We start from the raw sequence: 19,376 nt of genomic DNA on the forward strand, positions 1-19,376 counted from the left end.
ACTCCCTACCACGGAGAATAAGTTATTGATGCAATGGAAAGGACCTTTTCCAGCCGTTGGAAAGAAAGATAACCACGACTATTTATTGGACCTGGGACATGGCAACAAACTGTTCCACATAAATATGCTGAAGCGCTATGAAAATCGGCAGCCGAGGACAACCCCTCAAACAGCATCTTTCGTGGTCATGGAAGAGGACGAGACAGACACGCCATTACTAGTCTGCAAGACTACCCGAAGCGTTGGCGTGGAAGCAATTCCTATAGCCGAGGGACTGGAAGAAGAGAAGCGTGTTGCGCTTGAAAAGATTGTAGCCGCTTATGACTATGTCTTTTCCGACATCCCCGGAAAGACAAACATTTTGGAGTGCCGCCTTCAGTTGACAACATCTGAACCTATTAACACTCCACAGTGCCCTTTGCTGATAGCAATGAAGGAAGTCGTCGAGAAGGAAGTTCAAGACATGCTGAAGCTTGGCGTCATCGAGAGATCGAATTCTCCTTATAATTCACCACTGGTTGTCGTCAAGAAGCCGGATAACACTTATCGTATGTGTGGGCTTTCGGCGTATCAATGAGATTCTAATCTCCGATGCCGAACCCATACCACGAACGGACATAATGATCACCGAGGTCGGCACCAAGAGATATTTTTCCAAGTTCGATCTGACGAAAGGCTATTGGCAATTCCCACTCCATCGGGCTTCAAGACCAGTCACTGCCTTCTCGACGCAGTCAGGATATTACCAATTCATATATATGCCTTTCGGCATCAAGACGGCTTCCGCAGTGTTCACGAGATTAATGAGGACTCTTCTTCAGGGTGTGGAAAACGTAGTCCATTACATTGACGACGTTCTCGTAGCTACAGCGACCTGGGAGGAGCACTTGGAGACTTTACAGCACTTGTTGCAGCGAGTCCGTGAAGCAGGACTAACCATCAAGCCTCAGAAATGTGAAATCGCCGTGTAATCCATCATCTTCTTGGGTCATCGGTTGGGAGGCGGAACTATTCAACCAGTAGAAAGTACTGTGGTGAAGAATGCTAACGCAACTCGACCCGAGACCAAGAGGCAGCTGCGATCGTTCCTGGGATTAGCAGGATACTACCACGATTTAATACCTCGATATGCCGAAAAGGCCCAGCCTTTAACGGAATTAACCAAGAAAAGGGAGAAGAACAAGATCTGCTGGAACCAAGAAAGAGAAACGGCTTTTGAGACACTGAAGCAAGCCATCTCATCAGGACCTGATCCGAGCTCCTGATCCGAAACGCACATTCGGACTGCGTTCGGATGCGTCTGACACCTGTATCGGGGCAGTTCTCATGCAGGACCACGATGGTGTGTTACATCCAGTGTCATACGCCAGCCGACAGCTATTGCCGCGAGAACAGAATTACTCCACCATAGAACAAGAATGTCTGGCACTAGTGGGGGCAATAGAAAAGTTTCACATCTTTGTGTACGGAACGCAGTTTGTTGTGCAAACTGATCACCAACCATTACAATATCTAGCTAAGGCCAAACACCTGAACAGCAGAGTACTGAGATGGAGTCTGGCATTACAAGAGTATTCTTTTGTTATTCAACATATTAGAGGCTCAGATAATTCAGGTGCCGATTTCATAAGTAGGCTGTAACCTAAGCTTTCACGGAAGTGTATTGCAACTAATTTACAGTTTGTCTACAATGTATATTTCTGAACCACGTGGTTTATTCACCAGAAGAAAACAGTCATCTTGCCATGGCTGACTACATGTTTTTTTTTCCTTTTTTTTTTATGTGTGAGAGTGTGTGAACATTTATTGTGGACATATGTCACCTCTATTCACTGGTGCGGTGCAGTGGTCTTGTGCGGACACGTGGTGATTGCGACTAAAACGTGGCTAGAAAGTTTTTTTTTTTTTTTTTTTTAGAAAGAAAAAACTTTTTCAGAAGGAGGGGCATGTGTGATGAGTGAAGTGGCCGTGCGTGATCGTGAAGATAGAATTGTGTTTGAAGTGCGCGCCACAGAGACAGTCGAAGAAGACGACGCAGGAAAATCAGAGCAGGTGGTGGTGCAAAGAAGAAGGAGGGAGGCAGACGTGGCTGGAAGGAAGAAGCAAGGTTGAAGAACCAGGGCGTGGGAGCAGTGACCCGTCGGGTTGCGGACCCGAGGTCTCAGCAGGCTCCCACCTGGGGCCATACCAGCCGTCCTTGCAGTTCGGGCCTGGCGTGGGCGAAACGTCGCCAGGACGTTTCCGCCAGGCGAGTCCGGCACCTACGGCAGCGAGCGCCAGCCAGCGTTCGAGATAGGCATGGCAAACGCCATGCGTGCTCCAGGTCAACGACCTCCGCAGTGAGCCGCGTTCTTGGCCGCGGCTGTCATTGGACTTACCAGGCTACCCAAGCGTCAGCCGTCCCTTCCCAGCGTTGAGTTTGCCGCCAGGACTTGACCACCGCCTTCCTCTCCGGTGAACTCTTTCTGTTTTTATGCCCTTGTGATTCTCACACCAGCATTCCAAGCATGTTAAATTTTGTCCCTTACTTCATTTATTATTAGACCTTTCATGTCTTTTGTAAATACATTTTTTTGTGTGAGTGCATAAACGGCCTCGTTACTGCCCGATGACGATTGAGTCATTGCAGGTTTCCGTACAGAAACACGAGCGTCTCGTCTAGAGCTTTGTCTCTCTATACAGCTCGTTACACTTGGTTACCCCAGGCAAAATAAAGATGTACAAGTCAATGAATTGCATGACTTCTTTACCAGCGGCTGGGCAGCAAGACTGTCTGCAAAGGAGCTTTGCGACCGTAAATTTGATGACCGGTTTATCAAAATGACCCACTCGCCAGCGCAAGGAGATCAAAAAACAATGCCCAAATGCTGCTGAATCGAGAAAGACTACCTAATGTGTGCACAGAGTTCTCATGCGAGTGCAGTGAGATGCTTGCGCGGCAGCCCATTTTTCGATCACACATACCCTTGACTGTCCGTGTTTGCTTTGTATGAACATTGAGGAATGTATGTAGTATGTGTGCTTTGAGGAGTACCGAAGGTTGTCACTGCATGCGGACCGTCATCAAGAGCGATCCACATTTAACTTCATCAAAATGCATCGGCCTGTGTGGCGAGCGGCAAGGCGCCGCTCGCCACTTTTCGCGACGCTGTTATCGCGCGCTCATGTCGTGCAGCGCCTGCATGCTTGAAGATGTAGCCGAATCGTAGAGATGGTGCACAGTCTTGATTCGTCTAGTCAAACAACACAGACGGCTTTCCTACGAACACAAGAGCATCCACATTAGTTAATGCTTCTTCATATCTCCTTTATTTTTTTGCTTTCCTACTACAGAATGGAGTGGAATGGCATCTTCAGGGGAGAATGGAGGCTTGAAATAACATTAAAAAAGGATAACATCGCTAGAGAACAGATCAATAACATGGCTCCAATTACACTCTCTTTCGAGACAACTTTCAATCATAGTTTCTTAGAGTTGCATAGATAATCGCTTTCAGTATGAAACAAGATGCAAACTTTTATTCAGATATGAAAAACTAAGGACCAGTTATTAGACAACACCTAGTTGCCTTTTCTGAATTTTCATATCATTACCCACTGTCTCTTGCTGCTTTGTCTTGGCAGTATTCCCAAGGCTGTTTCACATGATGATGCATGTCAGGTCGCTAATTGTCTCTGCCTTGTCTGCATATGAGTCTGTTGTACAGTCCAGCCCGCTTATAACAAACCTGAGCGTGACGCGGCATTTGTTCGCTGTATCCCAAAGTTCATAATAAATGAAACACAGCTTTTAAAAAAAAGTTGCAAGTGAAAACACAAACTTTTTTGCCCCAAAAAGTCCGTGATGCACGTGTTTCGAATAGCAGAAGCGATAAGGGCGGGCTCGAGTTCATTTAAAATGGCAGGGTGCTCGTTCGCGGAGGCCCGTGGCGTAAGCTGCATGAGGCACTGGCTCCAAAGTTTCATTCGTTCTCACAATCCGATTCCTCAAAATCGCTCTTGCCACGTACTTCATTCACAATGCCCCAATCCATGCACGGTTCCGCAGTGTCGGCATCATCATCGGCCATAATTAAACCATCATAACAGATGTCCCACCCGCTCTTTCAGGTCGGAGTCGACGACGCGCTGCCACAAATCGCTGCCACAGTGGTCCTGTTCGGAAGCTTCACGCTCGGGATCGGGCCCGACGTTAATGAAGTCGGCCTCTCAAAAACAGTTTCACGCTCATGTAGCCGTCAGCGCCGCCCACGAAATATTCACCATCTCCATACCGGGATGCCCGAAGCGGCAAGTTGGCTGCGAGGTGGTCAACAGCTACAGTCAAACCTCAATGTATATCGAACACGGATATATCGATTTATTGCCCATATTGAACGGTTCCTATATCACGCGGGAAAACGCATGCATTATTGATTTTTATTTTGAACAAAGTTTGACATATAATGGATATATCGAACTCAGCCACCCCAAACCGCCCGCGCTCCATTGACAGGCGGCGAGCTTTCCCGCAACTCTCGAAAGTAGCGGTAGAGCGGCGGGCGTTTACGAATGCTGCACACATCGATGGCGCCGAGAGCACCACTTTTAAGGTAGCGCCGTACGCGCACCGCAGCCTTGCAGCTTGCAGTCGTTGCAGTCTCTATGGTGTCAACGGCACACTGCGCACTTGTTGGGAGGATTCGCTCGCAGGATTTCAAGCTGGACGGTTGTGCCCTCGCGATCTCCGACGCCAGCGTAGCTCCCGCCGACTGGTTCGCCCTCCGCGGTCTCCTGACGCCGTGCAGCTCTCGCATTGTGGCGCCCCGCCCTTGGACTGCTTCGACCGGATCCCCACTTTCCTATCCCCTTCTTTTTTCCGTGGCTTGCCTGTCTATTTCTTCATCTATTTCCTTCTATTCTTTTTATCCCTCCTTCACCCCACCCCTATAAGGCACTGCGTCGTGTCGCCTGAAGGCAGACAGAAATTAGGTGCCTTTTTCCTCTTCCTTACAACCACTACCACCACCACTTGTTGCAAGCTGCTCCCCCGTAGCATCGGCAGGCATCGGTCGTTGTGCTCGCAGTGTTCTTGCGTTCGGAGTTAGGCCTGTCGCGCACCACAGCGCGCGACAGGCCTGACTCCGAACGGCAGAGCTCACGGATGTGGAGATTGTCGCCGAAGCTACTGCTGAGCAGCCAAATGAAGACTCTGCCGAGGTGGATCCCTCAAGCGCTGATGGTGCCCCGCTCCCGACATCAGCTGAGGTCGTAGCTGCCTTGGCCCTTGTGCGCCGCCACTGCGGCGTGATTGAAGGCACCGGCCTATCACTTATGGATCGCCTGGACTATATTGAGGACGCAGTCATCAAACACGCCATGGCCAACAAAAAGCAGGCTACTCTTTTTCAATATTTTAAACCAACACAATAAATACTATGTTTGAATCTTCAAGTGAGTATTTACTGCACCACGCTTGAACGGTTCGTTGGTTGTTTTCAGCAAGCTGTTGACGCATTTTTTTCGTGATTTTTTTATATCGAATTCTGGATATATCGAACTATTTCGCGATTGCCGCGCCGTTCGATATATCGAGGTTCGACTGTATAAGCAAGCGCTCCGCAACGGGGCACCAACCGTAATTACTCGAATCTTACGTGCACCTTTTTTCCAGTTAAGCCAGTTCATAAATCGCATGCGCGTTGGAATCGAGTTCGAAAAAAAATGAATACGGTCATTCTATTGCCATTGGCATTTCCCAAATGGCTGCCCCCTACGTGCGTCAGCATGGCGCGTCGGCCATTTCTGCCAGTGTTTCCCATGTGCGGCACTTCGTACATGTGCTGAGGAGTTCGTCATCTTGTAGTGCATTAGCATCGACGGCATGGAAGGGCCGACTCCAAAAACTCGACGAGCGCACCACGATGCCACTTTTAAAAGAAAAGGCATCGTGTGTCCAGAAACGGACGGAAATCGGGCCGCATCGCAGTCGTTCGGAGTTCTCGAAACGTGTGTGCGGGACTGGCGGAAACAAAAGCAGAAGATTGTCGACAGCAAAGCTTCTTGAAAAGGCTTCAGTGAACCACTGTAGGGTTCGTTTCCGCAAATTGTAGAGCTGCTCACCGAGTATGTGCTTGAACAGCGAGCGGCACAGCGGCCCGTGACGACAGAACTGCTCCAAGTGCGGGCTATGCAATTAGCTTTAGGAAAAGGGCTAACGCGGAGCCAGTTCAAAGCGAGCAGGTGCTGGCTAACTAACTTCAGGAAAAGGAAAGGCTTTTCCCTTTGAAGGCAAACGGGCATATGCGAATAGTTTCCAGAGGAGTACGAAGAAAAGCTTCACAGTTTTGAGAGGTTCGTCCTCAACTTGCGGCACAACAACAGCTACCTGCTTGGGCAAATCAGGAATGCCAATCAGATGCCTCTTTACTTCGACACGCCTGGCACCACAACCGCTGAGAAAAAGGGGGCGAAGCAAGTTCGCGTGCTGACATCGGGCCACGAAAAAACTAGAGTGACGGCAATGCTCTGTTGCACGTCAGATGGGCACAAGCTTCCCCCGTACCTCATATTTAAATAGAAGACACTCCCGAAAGGAGTCGTTTTTCCGAGTAATGTGATCTTGCGGGCCAACGAGAAAAATGGGTGCGCGTTACAATCAATGACTTACTTTTTTTTTTCGTCGTGGAAACCGGGTGTGCGTTACAATCGAGGGCGCGGTAGAATCGAGTAAATACGGTAACGCGCGGATTACGCTTAAGCCAAGCGGTCACACTTTCAACGTTTGTTGAGCGGCAGGAAAAAGCATGCTAGTCCTCCCGTCGGCCGTCATGACCACACACGCACACCAAGAGCGAGCAAGACGCGCGCACGCAACACACATGCCAGAACGCGTCGAACAGCTCTGGGCCGTTTTCAGTAGGAAAACGAAACTAATTCGAGCCAGCATGGCGGGCGTCGCAGAGCGGAGGAGACGGGCGAAGGGGTTGTGATCAAGAGAAGAGAGCAGACTTGCGAGAGAAGGGCAAAGAGTTACTATAAAGAGAGAAGAGGATGCGGCGGGAGGGGAACCTTGAAAACCAAAACACACGGGAAGGAGGAAGGCTGGGTAGCTTATTTGAAAAGTCCACGAAACTGGCACATAGAAAAACTTGGAAAGAGTGCCTGCGCGCGCGGAAGTCAAAGCATGGCCGCCTGGATCAGTGCACGCGGCGGTGTTCGAAGAATCGGCGGCCGTAGTCAAAAAATTGTTTTGTTGCCCTGGCGGGTTTGCTTGGCATCACGAACTTCGATATTTCACGATTCGTTCCGCGCAAATTAACAGCCATTTTCGCGCTTCCGCACCTGCACGAAAGGGATGCTGAGCTGAGTGCGAAGTGAGTGAGAGCCAGTTCTAAACATGAAACGAATTGCAAATTATCAGAGTCAATGGGGTAGCGTACGCGCGTGCACTATACGGAGACTATCGGATACAGCCGCTGGCCGACGATGTTGGCAAATAGTCTGGTCACTCCAGGCTGGCGACGCCAACGACAGTACCAGCGATCAAAAACGGGGTAGATGGCCGACCGGCCTTCGAAAGATCAGTGGCAGTGTGAAAGCACCGGCCTCGTCTGGCAATGCGAGGTGCTCAGAGTAGCGGGGGACAAAGGACGGAGGGGTGCGTAACGACAAGCAGTCGGGGCATGGAGGAAGGAAACAGCTTTCCTTCCTCCATGGGTTGGGGAGAGTGGCAACTAGAGGGTCGCGGAGGCAGGGCCGGCACTAACAATAAGAATATATGGGCAACTCGCCGATGCCTAATCGGTGGTCGAAATTGGTTTCCCAAGAAGTCGGCAGACCGCTGACTTCGAAGGTTCACTGTAACCGATCAGTGAACGTTTGTTATAAGAGACGTTCCTTATAAGTGCGATTTTGTGCCATTGAACCAATGTATATTTTCACGGTCATGCGGACATTGTTCGTTTTAAGCGAAAGTTCGTTTTAAGTGGGGCCGTTATATGTGGGCTCGACTGTAGCTGTTAAGTCCTTTCTTTCTTAACAGCGGCCTCTAGTTTCTTTTTTTTTGTAAGCATTTCGATCTCCTCATCAATGCAACATTTCTATATTTCACCCTACTGCTACTGTGTCGTGTGAGTTTCCAAACATGCACAGTGTTGTCCGCCATGGTGGGGTAGTCGTTACAGCGCTCGGCTGTAGGTTGCGAGTTCAATCCTGGCTGCGTGGGTCACATTTCGATAGATGATGATGATGAGTGCTTTTTAATGGCGCAAGGACCAATTGATGGCCGAAGAGGGTCATTTCAATAGTCTAGAGATATGAACAATGATATGATGTGTGGCTGTAAAGGGGCCTTAAAATTTCTCGCGCTAACGCGGGTTAAAACATGGAAGTAATAAAAGCATGGCAGTGGTGTGAAATATGTGCTGTGAAAGTGAATGGAAATGTCATGATATTAATATCATGGAGGAGATGTAGTCATTGCAGCCACGAGCATCCCAGTGTGTAGTGGGAGCTGCTGTCGGTAGGGCAGTAAAAAATGCTTTTTCCTTAGAGCATCAAGCTCATTGCACTGGACGAGAATGTGGAGAACCGTAAGTGGTTCTCCACATCTCTCACAATATGGTGGATTGCCGGTAGACAGATATGAATGTGTAGAGTATGTATGTCCTATTCTAAGCCTTGTTAGTGTTACTTCTGTGTGTCGTGATTTTGATAGTGGTGGCCAATAACCTTAATAGCATGGAGTTTATTGTCTGTGTGCTTATCCCACGTGCTCTGCCAATACCCCCTGAGCTTTCGTTTTAGAAAAGGTTTTAGGTCAAGTGCAGGGATTGGTATTGATGCATTGGGAGTGGCGTCGTTGGCGGAAGCAGCCAGCTTGTCGACCAATACGTTCCCTTGTATTTCACGGTGCCCTGGATCCAAGCAGACAATGACGCGCTGTTTTGATGTGTACAGTGTGCACAGAAGTGAGTAAAGTAACACCAGCACGGGTTTCTTGTGTTTTTTAGGAGTTTTCAGGGCTTTGACCACGCTTAGGCAATCTGTGTATATTACCGCCTTTTGTATTTTATCTGTTTGATGTGTTTTACGACCGCCAGTATTGCATAAGCTTCTCCTGTGAAAATGCTTGCATCAGGATTAAGAGCGCTGGCCTCGGAAAAGGATTGGCCTACCGCAGCATATGACACAGAAGTGTTTGACTTTGACGCGTCGGTAAAGAACTCAGGAAATGTGTATTTGTGTTGTAGTTCTAGGAAGTATGTATGTATGTGTGCAAGTGGTGCGTGCTTTGTGACTTTAACAAAAGAGACATCACAGTCTATAAGCTGCCACTGCCATGGTGACAGATATGTTGCAGGAGCCATCAAACTGTGTTTGAAAAGAGGCACACCTGTTTTTTCGGCCAGGCCCCTTACACGGAGCGCGTAGGGCTGCCTAAACGAAGGACGGTTCTCGAACAAGCCAGAACAAGACAAATCATTAATTGTGAAATGGGAAGGGTGTTTCTTGTCTGCCTTCACCTTCAGAAAGTACAAAAAAGACAAGAAACATCTTTGTAGGTGGAGCGACCATTCATTCGAATCCACGTACAAGCTCTCCACAGGGCTAGTTCGGAAAGCACCCGTAGAGAGGCGAATGCCTAGATGGCGGACGGGGTCGAGAATCTTCAAGGCTGATGGTGTTGCCGACTGATAGATTATAGCACCGTAATCTAGGCGTGTGCGTATAAGGCTTTTATATAAATTCATTAGACATTTCCTGTCACTACCCCATGTAGTGTGTGACAACACTTTCAAAATGTTCATTGTTTTTAAGCACCTGTCCCTTAAATACTTGATGTGTGGGATGAAGGTTAGCTTAGTGTCTAATATGAGACCAAGAAACTTGTGCTCGGTCTTCACTGACAGAGGTTGACCATGCAGGTCAATGTCGGGGTCAGGATGGAGGCCCCTCTTTCGGCTGAACAAGACACAAGTGCTCTTTTGCGCGTTGAGTATAAAACCATTCTCATTTGCCCATTGAGATATCTTGTTCAACACTTGTTGAACTTGACGTTGGCACATTGAGATGTTGCACGATTTGTAACCAATCTGCACATCATCGGCATATATGCAGTAAAAAATATTATGTGGGAGAGACAGGTGCAAGGAATTCATTTTAACTATGAAAAGTGTGCAGCTCAATACGCCTCCTTGTGGCACTCCTGTTTCTTGGACAAATACTCGAGATAGGACAGTGCCAACTCGCACACGGAATGTACGGTTGGACAGGTAGCTTTCGATAATTGTCAGCATTCTATCCCGCACACCTAAATGTGACAGGTCTCGCAATATGCCAAAGCGCCATGTAGTGTCATATGCCTTTTCTATATCGAGGAACACACAAAGAAAAAATTGTTTATGAACAAAAGCGTCGCGAATCTGTGCCTCGATACAAACAAGGTGGTCAGTGGTGGACCGAGCCTCTCGAAACCCACACTGGTATGGGTCTAGTAGGTCATTAATTTCAAGGAAGTGCATCAGGCGCCTCTTAATCATTTTCTCAAAGACCTTGCAAAGACAGCTGGTTAATGCTATTGGCCTGTAGCTGGAAACTGAGGCTGGGTCCTTGCCTTGCTTTAAAATTGGGATAACGATAGCTTCCTTCCAGGCTGAGGGTAGCTCGCCAGAAGACCATATCGCATTGTACAGAGAAAGGAGACCTTTCTGGATTTCAGTGGCAAGTGTTTTAACATTTCATATGCCACACGGTCCGGGCCTGGGGTAGATTTATTGCAGCAGGTAAGTGAGGCTTGTAGTTCAGCCAAACAGAAATGTTCATTGTATGTCCCATGTGTTGTGGGTTTGCGCTCTAATCTGTTTTTCTATTCTGGTTTTGTATCGTTGGAACGCTTTACTATAATGTGATGAGCTGGAGACCTGCTGGAAGTGTGCCCCAAGAGTGTTTGCCTGGTCTTCCAAGCTCTCCCTTTGCGTGTTCACTAGAGGAAGTGTGTGTACTTGTCTTCTTGCTACCTTACTAACCATGTTCCAGGCTCTCGCCTCATCTGTGTATGAATTATTGCCTGATAAGAATTTATGCCAACTTTCTCTTCTCGCCTGTGGGTGCACCCTCCTTCCTTGCGACTTGATATCTTAAAGCTTATAAGATTCTCGGCTGTAGGCGAGTCTCTAAGCAACTTCCATTCCTTATTTTGTTCTTTGCGCGCATTACGGCACTCATTATTCCACCATGGGACTCGTCGTTTGCCTGACGGTCCACATATTTGTGGTATACATTTCGTTGCAGCATCAATCAAAAATGCTGTCAGGTAGCTCACAGCAGCCTCTACGCTTAACCCCTCCATGTCAGTCAAAGTTAGGAGAGTCATTTTTTGATACTGTTCCCAATCGGCTTTGTCGGTGAGCCATTTGGGAACCTGTGCAGGACATATATTTGTCATTGATGAGCTGATAACAATAGGAAAATGGTCACTGCCGTATGGATTATTAATGACCTTCCATTTAAGTAGAGGCAGGAGAGATGGAGATGTTATGCTGAGGTCTATGGCTGAGTACGTATTGTTAGCGATGTTGTAATATGTTGACTCCTTCCGATTCAGAAGGCAGGCACCGGAAGAAAAAAGAAACTGTTCAATCAGGCGACCTCGCACATCGCAGCGAGGGTCACCCCATAAGCTACTATGAGCATTAAAGTCCCCTAGGACGAGATACGGTTCTGGAAGTTCTGCCATCAGCGACTGAAACTCGTGTTTAGTCAGTTGATGGTGTGGCGGTATGTATATACTGCAAATTGTTACCAATTTGTTGAAGATGACAGCTCGGACAGCTACTGCTTCCAGGGATGTCTGAAGGGGTAAACGTGTACAGGCTGTTCCTTGATCAACAATTATGACAACACCACCGGATGAGGCGACAGCATCATCTCGGTCTTTTCGAAAGATAACGTAATTTCGAAGAAAGGTAGTGTGTCTTGATTTTAAGTGTGTTTCTTGCACACACAGCACTTTTGGTGTATGTTTGTGTAGAAGTTCTTGGATATCGTCGAGGTTCCTCAGTAGGCCTCTCACGTGCCACTGTATTATATGTGTCATTTTAAAGATGTGTGGTGCTGTGTGTACAAGAAGAGTCACTTCAGGCTACAGGGCCTTTTGGGGCCCCGTAATTCGACGTTTTTCTTTATGGGCTCGCTCCAAAGAGTTGCACCTATCCTTCGGCGTCTGAGGCGCCGGAGGAGTGGGACTTGTATCCATCACCTCCTACGAGATGGCGGATGGTGCCTGATGAGCAGGCACATTCACAGAAGTTTCGGATGCAACTGCAGGTGCAGTGGTCCGGGGTCCGGCAGATTCTGAAGTCTGCTGAACCTGTTTGGCAGGAGGCGGAGCAGCACAGGCTACTCCAGCCTTGGGCGCAGATGCCGCGACCGTAGTCACACTTCGTGTGACATTCGCAGATACGGAAAGATGTGGCACAGCACCCTGGCGCGTCACATCTGCAAAAGAAGGAGAGCGCTTGTTATGGAGGGAGAAGCGCTGGCGCGCCTCTTGAAAAGACAGATTGAATTTAACTTTGAGTTGAAGAATTTGTTTTTCCTTTTTCGAGGATGGGCACGTTGGTGAGTAGGCGGGATGGTCTCCATAATTCGCACAGCGAGCTGCAGCCGTACAATTGTCCGATGGGTGTTCGTTGAAGCTACAGTTTGCGCAAGTCGCACGCCCTTTGCAGCTTTGCGAACCGTGTCCAAAGCGCTGCCATTTGAAACACCTACGAGGATTTGGTATGTAGGGCCTGAATCCAAGCTTGCAGTAGCCGGTTTCGATTGAATCGGGTAAATCGCTAGTACCAAAGGTGATAATTATATGTTTCATTGGTGTTTCTTTTTTGTCTCATCGTATTACTATTCTTCGAACCTTCACTACATTTTGGTCTTGCCAGCCTTCCAATAATTCACTCTCTGATAATCCAAGAAGGTCGTCATCAGAGATGACACCGCGGACTGTGTTCAAGGACCTGTGGGGGCCTACGGAAACTGGGACATCCCCAAATGCTACCAGTTTAGGTAAATTGTCATATTGCAGCTTGTCGCGAACCTCCAAAAGGAGGTCGCCACTTCCCAACTTGGTTACACGATATCCTGGCCCGATTGCTTCTGTGAGTGTTTTTGAGACAAGAAAGGGTGAGATTGCTCGGACTGTTTTGTTTTCTTTCTGGCTATGTATGACATGAAACTTGGGGAAAGACTGCTTTGGTTTTGAAAGGAGGAACGGGTCTTCGGTGCGCCACCTTTTCGAGCGACGATCAGGGAGAGGGGGGAAAAAGTTAGCCATACAGATTGTTTAAAGTTCGGCGGCAATGGTGGCCACCCACCACCGAGCCCAACAAGAGGACGCTACAAGGTTGAATAGTAAACGCTTGGAGACGCCAGCCATGCATCGCCGCTGTAACCGAATATAACTACCCAAGGTTGGGTAACTACACAAGGTTAACCCTTGCCGCCTGGAGGATGGAGTGAGGAGATGACAGGAAAGATTGAAATAGATAAAGAGACGAAGATCAGGGGAGACAGAGAGACAGGAAAAGGCGACTACCAATTTCCCCTGGGTGGGTCAGCCCAGGGGTGCCATCTACATGAAGCCGGGGCCAAAGAGGTGTGTTGCCTCTGCCGGGGGGCCTTAAAGGTCCAATCACCCAGCGTCAGCTCAACCCCCAGGATCCTCTTTTCCCCGGACACGGCAAAGCCACGCACGGCTAGGCGTGGGAGGGGGTCGAAACCCCCCCCATTAGCTTGGGTCCGTGGTGTCGCTACACACCAAACGTCTGCTTGCGCAGACGCCCCTGCGGGACACATTTCGATAGAGGCGAAATAGTAAAGGCTCATGTAGTGTGCGATGTCGGGGTATGTGAGATGGTCAAAATTTCCGGAGCCTTCCACTACGGTCTCTCATAATAATCTCTCAGTTTGCAGACGTAAAACCCCCAATATTATTATAATTATAAATGTGCAGCATTAGTTCCTTGAAGAAGCTATTGATGTTCCCAATTCTGTTACGAGGGGCACATTGCACACACCACCTGCTACATTTACAGCATCGCAAGTAATAGACTGCGAAATGTGCAACAATGATAATTGAAAATAAAAAGAAATTCAAGGATTTTCCAGGGCTTTCGAAAATTCCAGTACTTTCAAGGACTGAAAAGCAAACTTTTCATATTCAAGGACTTTCAAGGGTTTCAAGGACCCGCATGAACCCTGTTGCAGTGATTGACTTCACAATGTTTGCAAACAGGGAGAGGTCTATTGTCGTCAGTGCCCCTCTAGAAAAGTAGTCCTGGCATCACCCCTGCACGGAAGAGTAGCTAAGCAGGGGCTTTTCTCTGATCGCAGTCTGTATAAAAAGCAAACATGGTTTGGCGTACGTGATAACAAATCTAAGAACTTAAATTTACCATCCCTTGGCTGGTAAAAATGGGACGTGCCGCGCACATGTAGAAAGAAAAGCAAAGAATTGCATGCGGCCACAGGCAGCGGGATGCTGCGGATAAGAGGCAGAATATAGATGTAGAGATGCGTTTCAAATGTGGAAGAAAAACAATCCTAATTTTGATGACTGAAGTTGGCGGTGTGTCGCATTATGCGAGTGCACCCATTACCCAAGTAGATACGGTGATTGTCAGCATATTGAACGATGTTTTTGCAAGGCCATTTGCTGGCTTCAATATTTGGCTTCAATATTCTCGCTCGCATATTCCAAGAAAATTGGGCTAATTTAGTATCGGAGTCACCTTTGAACATATGCATATACCAGGTCTTTGTACGTACGATTCCCCATTCCATTCAATAAAGGTGGATCACGTGTAAAAAAAACAGTGTTTCAAGGAACAAGCCTACCGACAAGCCACATTTGTTGGCAAATCCCATTTCATTATGTTCAGTAAGGCTCTGTTTTACAACCGACATTAAGGAACTATGTGGAATGCTGTAATACAAGTACCGGACACCAATGCCAAAATATTGCAATTACCAGGGCTTGAGGTTGTCAAAGAGGCAACCAAGATATCTGCATTTGGTGTTTGCGTTTGGTACACAGAAAGAGTTAAAACCATCAAGGTAACAAGCTGTTCTTTAAGACATGTAGAAACCTCAAGTTGCCAAGAATTTCTTTGACACAATAGACATAAACGGAGCATCAGGCTTATATGTTTTGGCTGCGAAAAACAGCTCAAGGTGCAAGTTTTCCCAAGCGTTCCATAGCAAAAGCAAGCTGTTCAAGATCGTGGTTCAACAGTAATACGACAGCCTTGTCCCTAACTTTCCTAGCTTTTTTCTTTAACAAGAACAAAATTTTTCTGAACTGAAACAAACAGGTAAAATAACAAGGCAATTTTCCTTGTCTGAGGAAAGAAACCACAAGTTATTCCTAATACCATAGTTCACCAATTTTCTTACATGCTTTTGCTTTCAGCTGGAGGCTGCCGTTTTCTTCAGTGCACGCATGCATTCCATAGTAAAGCATGGGTGCTCTTTTTCCAACAAACGACAACCAAGGGTCTTCATCAGAGGCACTTTCTCTCTTTGAGTGAAGGTTGTCTAAAACAAAAAAATTTGGTCCCATTCCCTTTGCTGTTGTTATTTCTTAAGCACTTTTTTTCAAAAATGAATAACAACAAACTCGCCCGACTGTCCCTCCTACTAATACAAATGATGGGTTTTAGCAAATTGTAAAATGGAGTACATTGTTCAGTTCAATGTATATATGAGAAGGCACGTCAGAGCCCTCAGCACCAACCCCCAAAAAATCATAAAGTACAAGAACTGTCAACTATGCTACGAAGAGAGGTAAGTCGAGCAGAAAAAAAAACTTTTTCGGCAAAACATGCACAGCCAACATTTGCTTCATCATGTCAATAAACTGCTTTGCACAATGGCACAATAGGCACAAGTGCCTATATTTTTATGTGTATGTAAATAACTACTGCACTTACAGAGCTCATACTGTTCATAAGTGCCTTGTATTCAAATAGCACTTCGGCTACTTTTCATTTTTGCCACCTTTGTGCAAAGTACCATTGATGTTTTTAAAATAAAAATAAATTTTTGAGGTTTAACGTCCCAAAACCTCTTATGATTATGAGAGACACCATTGTGGAGGGCTCCAGAAATTTTGACCACCTGGGTTCTTTAATGTGGACCTAAATCTAAAACACAAACCTCAAGCATTTTCGCCTCCATCGAAAATGCACCCTACGCGGCTCGGATTCGATCCCATGACCTGCAAGTTAGCACCATTGATGTTTTTATGAATGTGTATTTTGTTTACATTTTTAACGCGAGCTCGTTTTGAAAAAATTCCGGTGCCACTGTTGGTGGTTCTGAGTGAAAAATCATCATCTCTACGCGACTTAAAAATTGAGAATGATCCAAATAAAATGAATAATACAAATTCTTGGTGTGAGTGGGGGTCGAACCCGGGTTGTTTGGGTGGCAAGCGGGTGTTCTACCACAGAGCCGCGCGCCCGCTTAAAAATACAGTGAAATTAACTTCTTCTGCTTAGAAATGCAATTAAACTAACTTGAATGCTTTGCAAACGCACGCATCTTGTATACATGCTTCACACTGTAACATGTAATATCACATAAATAATGCATGGTACAAGTGTACATTGCGATCGGGCATCAAAACATGCGATTATCACGACTTCATGGTTTAAAACAGGCCACCCACTACAAAAGGCACAGATGTTACTGGGCCTTTTCCCTTATGGCCACGAAGTGAGTGCATAGCAAGCTCGAAAAGATTTCACGTGCACGATTGCCCGTGGTTTAAAGCATGCTACCTATTCCACAGAATGCAGCTTTATGCTGAAGCTTCACCTACACAAGCCATTTTGAACTCGTATGCACTAGGGACAGGATATCGCTATCGCGTTCAACTCTTAAAGACGTAGCTTAGGAGTTCCCCCCTCCCTTTTTTTTTTCGTTTCTTTTTGAGGAGTGCTTGATATTTGATACTGAGATTTAATTGTAAGATTGCCTGATACTTGAAATAAATATGTTTTAAATTAACACCGTTAGAAAGACCAACGTTTTCTATATCATTCAATATTTTACACTTTAGTATAAATCAATTCATATCACAAATCACAAAAAAAAAGTTTCCTGGACTACCCAAAAATAACCGATTTTCCCCTGGTTGCAAAAGTTGATTATAAAATTTCGGTGTACAACACGTACCTGAGTGCAAAGGGGCACCGGTAGGCATCAGCTTGGAGCACTCCACGCATGTGCAAGGTCAGCAGACGACCCACAGCTGCAACAGCACCACTCGGCTGTCTGCAACACGAAACATGGCCAAACAAGAAATACTTAGCAGAATCATAGACAGGTGGGTGAATTGGTTTGGGTTCAGAATAAAGTTAAAGTGCACCCTCAGTGAAAATTTGTGTGACGATGCTGGCTGCATACCATAAGAGGCATTTTTCAATAAACACTTCAGTTGGGAGCACAGCCCTAGTCCCGTCTTCATTTTGTGCTTTGCATTCGTTTTAGTGCTGCCTCCATTTTGTTTTCATTGTGAAATACTTAGTACGTATGATGTTCATTTTGAAACAGTGCACAAGACGGAGGACACAGACTTGACAACACAAGCACTGAGTCTCCAAGTCTTTCAATCAAGTCTGTGCACATGAAGTGATAAATGTGAATATGTCTAGCAGAACGTGTACAGCAGAGCACCACATGCCCTTTGTCCCTTGCAAAACCAATGCTGTTTATTTCGTTCAACTGTCATACAGTAAAAATTATCTGGGGCAAACAGGACGCTGCCTCTATAAGTGCCTGCGTGAGCACCATAGTTTTTCTAAGGGTGTGCCATTTTCGCATTTGTCTGCCCACTGTGCCGCCTTATATTGCACCCTGGACGACCACCATTTTCGGACACCATTCTCGCACAAGAGAAATAGCCGAAACCTTCCCTATATGAAAAATGGCGACACGTGTGTTAGCATTGCATTACTTGATTGCAACTTTATTTTATTAAATATGACATAATAATGTTACAAGTCTAGTCTTGTCATGTGCACAGGTTGCATGTGTACATTCTGTTCTTCCTTCTTCCCTTTCTTTTTCTGCTTTGTTTGAATAGTTATAAGTCAGCATTTGCCTTGTCAAGTCTTTCTGTGTCCGTCTCTTGAACTGTTTCAATATAACTGAAACCAATTAGCCCAGCTTTCCTCTTGCTGCAAGTACAACATAATCAATATAAGACTATTGCTTACCCCACAAATTGCATGAACACACAATTGAATGTACCGTGTTTACTACCATGATTTGTGCACTTTTTTTGGAAACCTGAAAAGGGAATGCGCCAATTAAGCACAGATTCCACGAATGCATTCAAAATAACGTCCAATAGTATATAGTCCTAATACACACAGTAAACTGTATTTACTCCCGTAATGAACGCACTTGCATAATAAACCCACCCCCAACTTCAGTATTCAAAATTTGAATTTCTTTTTTTTTTTTTTTTCCTGCCCAGTAAACGCACCTTCTACAATCATCCGCTGCAGTCCCGCTAACTGACACCTGGCGCCTTCTTACCCGTTGGATCTCTTCCGTTCTTTATTATTATGCCGACCCCCCTCGGCTCCCTTGCCTCGCTCCCTCCCTCCCCCTTTGCCCGTTACCGCATGCTGTAGTGTTTTTCTTCCAATCTGTACGCGGCACGTCCCCTGTCTTTTTTTATCTGTTCCCCACAACGGGGTTGATGAACGGTGCGAGTGTAGAGACGTCGCAGCTGATAAGCACACAGCGAGCGAAGGTCACGAAACTGCCCGCGCTAATCGACAGTCGCTTCCTGCAAATACGAAACATTAAGGCCCTACAATGTGCACACGACTTTAAAGCGACAAATACAGGAGTATCTGTTGCGAAGGTTCATTCGTCGCTATCGAATTTCTGGAAAACCAAAAAGGCTGCAGGTTTCTGGAAAACCAGAAAAAAATCACTTGTCACCTAGAAATGATCGTGATTTCCGCAAAATGGTAGCACCCCCAATTCTCTCTTCTCTTGTTCGCCCCGCGTAGAGGAACTTCTCTTGTGGAAGTGAGGCGGCGGCCGTATTTTGTCGTTAATCTTGTTATCGACGGTTTGTTTTGATGTTTCGGGGGTAGCTTGCTGCAATGTTGGGTACTTGCAACAATGACAACGGTGTCGCCGCGGCCGTCGTGCGAGGTTGCCACGAAGTTGGCAAAGTGCGTTGTAGCGTCGTAGCGCAGGCTTCTGCGCGCCCTTTGAGGTCACGGCAGATACCACTGTTGCGGTTCAAAGATTGCAAGAAAAGATGGCCACTAAACAGTTTCATGGCGTGCGCGGGCAACGCGGGGACA

General features: G+C 46.7%; 1 protein-coding gene across 4 annotated transcripts in view; it reads right to left on the reverse strand.

Annotated features, from left to right (window-relative positions):
• Positions 1 to 19,376, reverse strand: part of LOC119168526 (focadhesin) — a 677,649-nt gene that overhangs the window by 623,544 nt on the left and 34,729 nt on the right. For all 4 annotated transcript variants that reach the window (XM_075890929.1, XM_037419929.2, XM_075890931.1 and 1 more), the window contains exon 4: positions 17,221 to 17,319. In XM_075890929.1, the coding sequence (XP_075747044.1) occupies positions 17,221 to 17,319 (99 nt within the window). The remainder of the gene's footprint in view (positions 1 to 17,220; positions 17,320 to 19,376) is intronic.

The sequence above is a fragment of the Rhipicephalus microplus genome, chromosome 3 (assembly GCF_043290135.1).
Source record: "Rhipicephalus microplus isolate Deutch F79 chromosome 3, USDA_Rmic, whole genome shotgun sequence".
NCBI classification, from domain to species: domain Eukaryota; kingdom Metazoa; phylum Arthropoda; class Arachnida; order Ixodida; family Ixodidae; genus Rhipicephalus; species Rhipicephalus microplus.